Source organism: Dermacentor andersoni, chromosome 4 (assembly GCF_023375885.2).
Source record: "Dermacentor andersoni chromosome 4, qqDerAnde1_hic_scaffold, whole genome shotgun sequence".
Lineage (NCBI taxonomy): Eukaryota > Metazoa > Arthropoda > Arachnida > Ixodida > Ixodidae > Dermacentor > Dermacentor andersoni.
Genome location: NC_092817.1, coordinates 115,887,995 through 115,899,623, shown reverse-complemented (window position 1 = coordinate 115,899,623; position 11,629 = coordinate 115,887,995). Strand labels below are relative to the sequence as shown.

The 11,629-nt window shown below is 46.6% G+C and overlaps 1 protein-coding gene across 2 annotated transcripts in view; it reads left to right on the top strand.

The window, feature by feature from the left end:
- LOC126537523 (thromboxane-A synthase-like) overlaps positions 1 to 11,629 on the top strand; it is a 68,039-nt gene that overhangs the window by 33,904 nt on the left and 22,506 nt on the right. The window contains exons 1-3 of one of the 2 annotated variants that reach the window (XM_055074331.2): positions 8,325 to 8,978; positions 10,208 to 10,301; positions 10,983 to 11,079. In XM_055074331.2, the coding sequence (XP_054930306.1) occupies positions 10,231 to 10,301; positions 10,983 to 11,079 (168 nt within the window). In that variant the 5' untranslated portion in view covers positions 8,325 to 8,978; positions 10,208 to 10,230. Of the gene's footprint in view, positions 1 to 8,324; positions 8,979 to 10,207; positions 10,302 to 10,982; positions 11,080 to 11,629 lie in introns of those variants that run through there. The other variant, XM_055074330.2, reaches the window with a different exon arrangement.

Here is an 11,629-nt window from a genome sequence, read left to right as displayed (position 1 = left end):
GTCTATAGACAAAGTATGGACAAAAATAAATAGAAACTGTATCGGCTTTCGTCTACAGGTAGACCATATAGAGGGGAAATAGACAAAGAAGAAACAAACACCTTATCGAATTTTTTCTATAGACTGCAAGTAGATAAAAAGAAATTGAAATCTTATCGACTTTCGTCTATAGAAAGTCTATATACAAAGTATATGGACAAAAATAGATAGACACTGTATCGACTTTGGTCTAAAAGTAGCCCATAGAGGGGAAATAGACAAAAAGAAACAAACACCTTATCGATTTTTTCTATAGACCGTCTATAGACAGCGAGTAGACAAAAAGAAATCGAAACCTTATCGACTTTCGTCTATAGAAAGTCTATAAACAAAGTATGGACAAAAATAGATAGAGACTGTATCCACTTTCGTCTATAGGTAGTCCATAGAGGGGAAGTAGGCAAAAAAGAAACAAACACGTTATCGACTTTTTCCTATAGACCGTCTATAGACTGCGAGTAGACAAAAACAAATAGAAACCTTATCGACTTTCGTCTATACAAAGTCTATAGACAAAGTATGGACAAAATGGATAGAAACTGTATCGACTTTCGCCTATAGGTAGTCCATAGAGGGGAAGTAGGCAAAAGAAACAAACACCTTATCGACTTTTTTCTATAGACCGTCTATAGACTGTGAGTAGACAAAAAGAAATAGAAACCTTATCGACTTTCGTCTATAGAAAGTCTATAGACAAAGTATGGACAAAATGGATAGAAACAGTATCGACTTTCGTCTATAGGTAGTCCATAGAGGGGAAGTAGACAGAAAGGAAACAAACACCTTAGCGACTTTTTTCTATAGACCGTCTGTAGACTACGAGTAGACACAAAGAAATAGAAAGCCTATCGACTTTCGTCTATAGAAAGTCTATAGACAAAGTATGGAAAATATAGATAGAGACTGTGTCGACTTTCGTCTGTAGGTATTCTATAGAGGGGAAGTAGACAAAAAGGAAACAAACACCTTATCAACTTTTTTCTATAGACCGTCTATAGACTGCGAGTAGACAAAAAGAAATAGAAACCCTATCGACTTTCGTCTATAGAAAGTCTATAGACAAAGTATGGAAAAAAATAGATAGAGACTGTGTCGACTTTCGTCTGTAGGTATTCTATAGAGGGGAAGTAGACAAAAAGGAAACAAACACCTTATCAACTTTTTCTATAGACCGTCTATAGACTGCGAATAGACAAAAAGAAATAGAAACTTTATCGACTTTCGTCTACAGACAGTCTATAGACTTTGTATCAACAAAAGTCCAAATCTATAGAAAGGAAAGGTCGTCTATGAAAAGCCTATAGACTTTCTATAGACAGTCTAAAGTCATTTTTGTAAGGGTACTCACAAAAATGAAATAATGCGTTGACAAATAAGGGACCCGCACAACAGAATGCGCCCAACGCTTCTCAGCTTTCGGAGCGCATCACAGCTTTCATAGCGCATCGTAGCACCGTAAGCGACAGCAGTTCGCCTGAACTGCTGTCGCCAGGACTGTCACCGTCACAGGTAAACAGTCACCGGAAGGATAGCAGTTCAGTACAACTGACACGCTTCCGCTTCACCTTTTAAGAGGGAGGGCGGCCACCTTGGCCGTGACAACCTAAATGAGCGGGAATTCCTGGCTATGGAATTTCGAATAACCCCTATTTTTTTTTTCTGCACAGTATACATGGCACATCATTGGGCCGGTAACGGCTTCGTTATTGCATGGTAACGCCGCGTTGAAACTTCGTATTTACTAGTGGCATCGTCACGGATTTATCGGCACAGTAGTCCGTAGTTCGCATGCTTATTCGTGGGATCCAACAGTGCTCAGCGCTAAGTAATATTAAAATTCAAAACTAATTTCTGCTGTTTTACGAGCCAGAAGCACTACCTCATCATCGATCTGCTCACGCCGTAGCGGGCGATTTCAGATTATTTTGGACTTCGTAAGAGTGGCTTGTTGAGCTAGTCGGTACGTGGTCATACTTGGAGAATGCCAGCAAACTCGAACTTCAGTGCAGCCACTTTCTTATCGCTTTATGTCTGCTTCTCGCTTTTTTTTTTTCCTTCTTCCAGTTTGCTGGCACTCTCCTGGTAGACTTATGACGGCCTGAATGTTTTTAACGTGCACCGTACACGTACGGTACAGAATCGGGTTTTTTTTTTTTTTGCATTCGGCCTCCATCCGTATGCGGCCGCCGGCGCCATCGCGATCGAACCCGCGACCACGAGCTCAGCAGGGCAACACCAGAGACGATGAGCTGCCGCGGTGGGTTATGTATTATCGAAGAAGTAATAACTGATAGCAATGTCATTCATTGCGCATGTACGCAACCACACAAAATATCCTATTTTTTCTCCCCGGTCTGAGACCAAAGCAGGAAGAGAGATAGACTGGAGATAGAAGGCGAAAAAAATCTACACTGGTCCCGCGCAAGTACGTACGTACATGGATTGTCGAGCGGCGCCGATTACAGATAACGGATGACGCGGACGACACACGGCACGCGCCACAACAGCCGGTAATCTCATCGCGAGTACAGATGGAGAGGAGGACGTCCGGTGGCGAGAGAAAGAGGGAAACGCAACGACGGCACGCGACTGCCGTCGCTGTCGCAACCGATAGCATTGTTTCTACAGGGCAGGTGTCACCTCGTCATTAGCTCAGGGAAGAGCGCAAAAACAAAAAAGAAAGCAAGCAAGCGCGCACACACACACACACACACACGTAGATCAAATGGCAATTGAGGTAGACGAAGTTGTGTAGACAAGAAAGCTGAACAGTAAAGTACCGCCGTCGTAACAATTCTTTTTTATTCAATATTGTTTCGGACTCATTTACTGCACTTTCGAAGAATTCATTTCCTAACATGATAAATGTACAGAACTAGCATTTGTTCAGGCTCGCGGATGCTGGCGCTCTATGATCTAAAAGCAGGCGTAAATAGGCCGTTGTTGTACAAATAGGCCGCTGTGGGTACAAATAGGACGCAGCGCTACAAACCCAGCTTGTGGTACAAGTCAATGGCGAAATACGCCAACAATCGAATGTTTTCGGTTACGATTGAGTAACACGGGGACTACATATGACAGATATCGTGGTTGAATGCACGGCTCCGCATTTATCTTCGCCACTTGATACTTTTCTTAACCTAAACCAAAAGCTTGGCACGTGAGCGTCTTTTCCATTCTACCCAATTCAAGTAAGGCCGCCTCCGTCAGGAGTCGATTGCGCGACCTACCCGCCGTGGTTGCTCAGTGGCTATGGTGTTGGGCTGCTGAGCACGAGGTCGCGGGATCGAATGCCGGCCACGGCGGCCACCTTTCGAATGGGGCGAAATGCGAAAACACCCGTGTGCATTTACGTGCACGTTAAAGAACCCCAAGTGGCCGAAATTTCCGGAGTCCTCCACTACGGCGTTCCTCATAATCAGAAAGTGGTGTTGGCACGTAAAACCCCATAATTTAATTAATTGCGTGACCGCGGCAGCAGAATGTAGTACGTAGCCACTGAGCTAGCGTGGCGTTAGGAACCTTTAATCAAAGGCACCTGGTTATGTTATAACCAAATGATTATACTTACACACAGCCCCCCTACCACACACTTCAATCTCCCATTATTCCGTAAAAGAAAAGTATTTCGTCATGGACTGCCCGAAGCACATGTAGGCAAACCATTTTTATTATTTGTTCCAATGATTACGCGGCGTTGCAATTCCCGATATTCACAAGTGCTCTGGCAACACTACCGTCGAGCGCGAGGCCGAGAGTTTGTTTGCAAGTTTTATCGGCACGTACCGGACAGCGTGCAACATGCACGGCGCACGTAGCTCTTGGCTTGTGTTCCACAGCAGCAAGGTCGCAGAGCGGGCGGACAGACGTCATGAAATACCGTGTTTTCCCGCGTGCGCTCCGCAATTTGTACATGCATACATTGAAGCCCACTGCTTCATAGAATAGATGGCATCATATGTCGTATGCGTGTGTGTGTACGTATATATGTGTGTTCAGCGTCGCTTTGTGTTGTTACTTTCTGGGATATATTCGATGGCTTGGCTTTCTCTTCTTTTTTTTTTCAGACGCCAGTTACAATATTTATAATGAAAGGCTTCTTCAGTGCTATTCTATAGTAATAATGTCTGGGCCAGTTTGTACAATGATGCGTGGCGCTTGAAGGAAGCCATACGTGATCGCCCCAGTCAACTGGAAACGCGAAGGATTTGCGAAAAGGTGTATGCGTAGCGAAGCAGTACAGTTACATGAGAATTTGGGCGCACAAACGCACGGTAATCATACTAGCCATGGGGGCATGGTTCGTTTCCACGTTACAGAGCGATGGCCTCTGAACTAAACACACAACTCTCTGGTTTGGTCAGTCGGCTGCGACAGTGACACAACTGCGGGTGCCCCGCTCTTGCACTTCGTACATGCCACCGACGTACCCGCCCTGTTTTAATCCTTATTTCTCTTTCCTTAAGCCTAGGGGCCATTCCTATTAGAAATAAATAACAGCAACAAAGTGTTGCGCGTAACCTCTAATTCGAAGACGCACGAAAAATATGAAAATGTGCGCCTCAAGTACGCACCCTATGCACGGTGAGATTTTAGTGCGTATTTTTCACTTCTGCAGGCAACAGCTCCGAGACGGGCATTTTGGGTAGCTAAATGAAGAAAGAACCAGACTGCGATTGTGTACGGGTAATCGTGGTGACAAAAGTGTGGGTTCTTCAATGCTGCATGTTAATATTCTAAAGATGGAGAGATAGACGATGGGAAGAGAGCGAGAGTCAGAGGGGGGGGGGGGAGGGGAGGGTTGCCTGCCCCCTCATCCAGTGCATCCGCGTACAGGCGGACTCGATTGTTTTCGTTGTGTACCCGGGAGGCCGTGCGTCGAGTGGGCGCGTCGCACAGGGGTCCGCAATCACCCCGTTGATGATGCAGGCACCTTGTGTGCTCACAGATGGGAAAATGATAGCGGGTCGCGAGCACATGATAGATATTGTGAGTGACAGCCGATAGCGGCGCACCTATATATTAACCGGTTTCCCACGCTCCACCGAGATGCGACATCCGAGAACATTCGATGCAAAGAGCTCGGCGCCCGCGTGTTAAACCTGGTCCCGCCAGTTCTTCGGTTTTCTGGTTCGCCCAGCGACCTCCATCGAAAGCGGCTGCAGCATCAACCTAATCAGTTAACGTTGTCTAAAACCGCGGGATGTTTTGTTTGTTCTAGAAGTTCTTACTTTCTTTGAGCGTGAAGCGAGGAGTGACGGCAAGCGGAAATAGCCCTGCAGGCTGCACGAAAGCACTAGTTGCTGGGCGAGTAGTCCACCCGAAAAGTAAAGTGCAGCTCAACGTAGGAAGTGAAAAGTACCTTTCGTTAAACTCTGGCAAGTGAGTGACCGAGTTCGGATCTCGCGTTTGTTTCAGTTCAGTTCAATTGATAGGCTATAGTTTACGGGGACTCAGCCGTCCTCAAATAATTGCCCATGTCACCGTAATAAAGACTACCTTTTTTTTTCTGAGAACCCGGAGCGCAATCTGCGTTACCTAGGCACCCATATTTACGGACCAAGCACACGTCCAAGTATCGGCGACTGTACCCCATCTAATATTTCTTTCCGGGTCTCTCCACCGGGAGGAGGAATTGCACAGAAGTGGCACGCCGGCGCAGCCGATGCGGAACGCTGTCTCCTTATTTTACCTTAAGCTTTCTCTTCTCATCATGGCTGGCGGCATTCTCGATTGAGACTGTTTTCTCGTAAAAAAATGGCTAGTGGAGATTCCAGTACAACTCAGTGCATGGATTATGCTGGAGACGAAAGCAGTTGGGATCACTGCATCATAGCGTAAATTGTTAGCGCTGAGAAGTAGCTCACGCACGTTTCGCTCCACTGCCTGCTTTTCGTCCCCACACGTACCTTCGGTGACTATAGATCCTAAAAGAGTAATCTATGAAATTCCCATGGTACAAAGATACAGGGATAATCGCATCAGAATTCTGTCATAGGATATCTCGAAGTGGGCGGCATATTGTATCAGATAAGGTCCAGCCTTCTTTCCTTAGTCCACAGTTTCACTGTATTCAGTAACACTCAATTGTAATCCCGACGTCTTTCCCGTCCTTCTTAATCTGTATGTAAACACTTCACCCCTGAAAAAAAATTTTCCATTCATTACTCGTTTCCCTCCGAGTTATTTGCCATGTTAAAATATGCAGCCCATGCTGCTGGTATACTTTGAAACTCATCGCTAATGTGATGTTCTTTGCAAAGCACTCTGACACCACGTCACGTTTACATCAAGCCCCTCAAACACTATATTTCATCGGACTTAAACTCGGTGGTTTCACAACGCACATGACGTTTGGCTCCTGAATGGGGACGGGATCGTAGGTCCTATCACCAACCGTAGTGACCACGTTGCGATCGAGGCGTGGTGCACAAAGCACGCCATGTGCTGGTACTTTGTTGGATGTTAAATAATTCCGATTGATCGATACTAAGCAGTAGCCTCTTTAGTCCAGGGTCAAGTTTAAGATATCAACTCTGTCATTCAGCCAATCCCATATTCCCTTAAGCACAGAAGTAGGGTGGGAAATGCTTCTGGTATCCGAAGTGTTTCTCGTATTTCAGACATCTGTCTTGATCAGCGAGTTCATGCTACATTTCGGTAAATAATTTTATTTATTTAAGCCAAAAAATATCTCAGCTGCTTTACCTTAACCTGCGGCAACCACGGTAACTTTACTGTTGTCACGAACACAACAGCGAAAGCCACTGCTCTGTCTGCGACGCTTTCTTCACTGCATGCACAACGGCACAGAGGCGAAGCAAAGGTGCAGGCGATTTCGAGAAACCATCGCATTACGGCCGTCAGCTGAACGCTCGCACAAACGTTCTCTAACTGCAGCGATCAGCGCAGGGTGTTGCAGCCAACCTGCAAGCATCATATATTGCATTCACACGACACTCTGACGAGTGTGTCGACACCAGCCAATGGTGGTGATGCACATGGGCCGAAATGTGCGCTTGTCCCCCAATCACATTTTGGCTCATTTTTCACGTCTGATCACCTCCTTCTTTATTTCCGCAACAGCTTTTACAGCGTCAATAGTATATAGGTTTTTTTTTGGACAGACTCTAAAAAAAGAGTTCACCATGAAACACCACTACTCTTTCTCCAACTTCATGCTGGAGAAGATAGGGCTTAGCGATCATGTGTAACTCATTTTTCCATTCTATATGACAAGCTAACTAAAGAAAAAAGGATAGGAGAAACCAGCACATGATCTGCACATTGGATGGTGAATTCTCGCGCGAGACCTAAGCAATCTGTCTGCATCTGTAGTAATCAAAAAGAGAAAACGCAGTCAGAAGCTGGAGCAAGTGGAACCGGCGTGCCACTCATGACATTGTCAAATTCCGCCATATTGTTAACTTATGCAATGGCGGCGTTTTGAGCCACTCAGAGACGCCGTAGCAGCCCTATGGGCCAATCAGACCTGGCAAGATGGCGAATTCAACAATTAGGCAGAAGTTGGCAATTCCCTGAACAGCACCTCTGGAGGCGGTACCGGCAAGACATTGCGAAAGAAAGCAAAGCGGTTGAAGCGCTTACGAGCACCGTAGAGAAGCTCATACTATAGTGGCCCCATCATTATCAGTTTCAGAAGCTATGGATCCTATTACTGACGCGAACGCAAGGCTAAGGGCGGAAGCATTGTGGGGAAAAAGGAGGGAACTTTGTTTAAAACGTCCGACCAACGATTTAAAAATTACTTTTGGAGGCACGGAAATTTGGACGAGCTGGTAACGGTTGTTTGCTAATGTGGACGGCGACGCGTATGACGAAGACACTCGGTGGATTCTTCGGGAAATGGGAGCAACAAAGCATTATCAAACATCGCCCAAATGATCCTGCTTCTAGCAGCCTCGACGATAACACCGCGCGACAAATGTAGTGCGCGCAGCTACTCGGCTGTACACGCGAAAGGTGCGCCTTAGTACAGTGCTATATATTATTATCAGGAACGTCTGATTAATAACAAAGAAAGACCCAATACTTAAACCTAATCGACTCTTAAACAGACTAAAGAGATAGGGTGACATGAAACATTAAACAGACAACCTTGCACGAAGAAAGAGTCCGGAGACCTTCACCCCACATCTCAGCTACAGATGATAGTGGAATACTAATTGTATATTCTATTTAAGAGCGGACCACATCGTACATTGAGCTTCCGCTTCAACATCGAGTGACCATGCGTAGAGTGAACGAGAATATCGTGGCATATTATTCCCTGAACCAGATACAATTGCACCTGGCTGAGGCAATTGCATTATATAGTATATATAGCGCGGCAAAGCAGCACAGTTAGCAAAGGAAGAACAGTTAGCCGAGTGCTCCGTATAGCGAGTTTGAGGCCGCGAGTATACTACACTCGCTCCCGTGACATATCTGACGTGCGCATCGAAAACAACAAAAGCTCTGCCGATTGCACCCTGTTCCACCACAGCGATTGCCCCGAGTAAAGAGTTTATCGCGATGCACTGGCTAACGCCTTTGAACGCACCAAGCGATTCATTGCGCATATCCGTCTATCTCCAATCAAAACAAGGGCATCGCATGCTGAAAAAAAAAAAAAAACCTACGCGCGTTTTAGCCGGTGTTTTCTTGTACTGCACACAAGCGTATTGCCAGTGGCGGCTGACGCATCCGGCCAGCGTGACTGTACACATTCGCTCCAAAGCTCGGCTCTGCAGACAAACAGCCGCGTCCGTCACCTACTGATCGCTCATCGATCACAACGTGCTGCTCTCCGGCGAGAAGATCAGGCGGCTCCGTCAAGCGAGCGGGCCAGGGAAAGTGTGGCAGTAAAGTGTAGTCCCACGTTACAGCGAAGCTTTCTGGGCGGACCCTCCCGGGATTTACCTGACCCTGGCTGCTAGGTGCTCCTGCTGTCTGGCCGAATAGACCATACATCGAGAAAAAAAAAAACTAATTGCGTGCTCAATGGTGGGATCGAACTTCAGTCCCCAGCATAGCAGCCCGACGTTCTCATCCTCAGGCCGCATTTCCCTTTCTTTTTTTTTCGATGTTGGGCCATTAGGCCACAATCGCACGCATCGCGTCTGTCGTGTCAACGCCAACCAGCCCGTTGTGAGACGATCGCCGCGAGTGTCGCAATGCGTAGCACGGGTGCTCGTGAACACATGCACGCGCGCGACAGAAAAAACGCAGGAACGAAATGAGCTCATTTGTGGCATTTGATTAATCGCTTCCGGCATATATCACAACACGGGTACCGGACCTGCGTAATTTCTTTAATTGATGCGTTATTGGCACGCTTGTCGGCGAAAGCAAAGGTCGATGGGATCGGAACTGTATCGAGCACGCCACTCAATTACCAATGGTTTAGCTATTGCCTCAATTATTCGAGTACCCAGAATGGGTGCGTAGCATGGAATGCAAACCCCAAAGTCATTTTTTTTAACACCCGCCGTGGTTGCCCAGTGGCTGTGGTGTCGGGCTGCTGAGCACGAGGTCGTGGGATCGAATCCCGGCCGCGGCGGCCGCATTTCGATGGGGGCCAAATGCGAAAACACCCGTGTACTTAGATTTAGGTGCATGTTAAAGAACCCAAGGTGGTCGAAATTTCCGGAGTCCTCTACTACGGCGTGCCTCATAATCAGAAAGTGGTTTTGGCCCGTTAAACCCCATAATTCATTATTTTTTTTGTACAGAAAGGACTACATAGTGGTTCTTGAATGTCTGTAATGACGTGTGCCTCTCTTGAAAATATTCGTTTCGTGTCGACCTAAACGCAGGTGCCGGCTTGTATGAAATTACTACGCATGTACGCCTTCATCCGGTGCTTTGCTTATTGAAGTGACAATCGAGGCGAGAAATTTCTACGCGTCTGTCCTGGTTTTACCATATTTTTTTATTCATATATCTTGAGTTTCTGACGCTGGTTGTCCTCTTGTCGAAACGTTGGATGGTGAAACGTTGATGCTCATCCAAATTTGCCTCATGCCCACTATGGGAGATGTGTCAAATTAAGTCAATTACAAAGTCGATTGCAAAGCGAAGAAATGAGAGTACGCTTGATTATGCAAAGCCCGGTTAAAGGCCCGTTGTACGCGAAACTGATTCACTCGCCCTGGCTCTTTTGCAGAGGAAGAGAGTTCCTGCGGCAGCATGGACCCCGCGAATGCCCTGTGGCAGCTGGTTGCTGCTTCCATCCTGCTTTACCTGGTTCACTGGTACATGTGAGTAACGCGCATCAATGCTCACTAACAACAGCGCGCTGTCGTATGCGCAGGAAACCCGAAGGAGGATGAAAATGGGTTTGCGCGTGTTTGGCGGACACTCCCAAGCCAGTAACTTCTAATTACCCATATCCTCACGAAGAAAGAAAAAAGAAAAAGAATTGGCGTTCTTTTCTCACCAAAGTTCACATACACGGCCGAAACCCGCATGCTAGCGAAGACGTTTAAAAAGGAAGCTGAGAATCGCGCGACAACCGACTGGAAGCATAGTGCTAGAGCCAACGATAAGAGAAGTGTAAATAAAGGCCGAACACGAGGCTAGCTAATAATTCAGCAGAGAAGTAGGAGTAGTGGTGTTCGGCGGCATGTGCTATGCCGAACGGTAAATATAAATGGTGGTCTATAAGAGTGAAAGAACAATACCAAGAGAAAACTAGGCGCAATCGAGGGTGACGGGATAATAGGCGATGCGGTAAAATCGGGAAAGTCGCCGACGCGGCGCGTTGTCGGCTAACGGAATACGGTGCGAATCGGTTTTGCAAGGGGAGCTCTTCATCCTTCAGTGATTATTACCGTGGCAATGACGATCATCATCAAGATAACGAAGTAGTACTTCACCGCATGCGGCATACATCGCTGCCACTGATTCGCCCGAAACTTCTTGTCTCCGCTCTGAAACAGGAAGAGGAAACAGCATTTCAACTACTTCAAGGATCTCGGCATTCCAGGGCCGGAGCCAAGCATCATCACCGGCAACATGAGCGAACTGCGAAAGAAGGTAGGCATACGGCGTGGGCGCCTCATCCACATCTGGCATTTATCTCGTTGCGGATGAAGGTGCCTTGCTTTACAATCAGCAGCGCAAGCATAGAAACATAAATTATAGCAGTGGAGATTTTAATGACATTGAACGAAGCGTTAATTAACAGTGACCGAAAGAAGCCTCGGGCTATAGAGGCGGCAGCAATTTCTCGTGAAGTGTTAACGCAGCTCTTAACGCAGTCTCAAAAGGCGAGGAGAATAACCGGCTACTCAAACCGCAGTAACTAACCAACAGCACTGGTTACTAAGCCGCAGCAGTGACAAGCCGCAGTAACATAATCCGGTAACTTAAGCAGGCTAGGTGACCATTTGTCACCGTCCCGTTCGAAAGGAGATGCAATGAATTATCATGATCATTACTTGCAAAAGAGTAAGTAGGTGATACAGCTGGAAGTGTGGAAAAGGCGGGATTAGTTATGATAGTAAATAGGGTGGAAAGGGCGCTGCAGCTGTTTCAACGACGTAGCGGGGATGAATAAAAAGAAAGGTATAAAGACCTCTAGAGT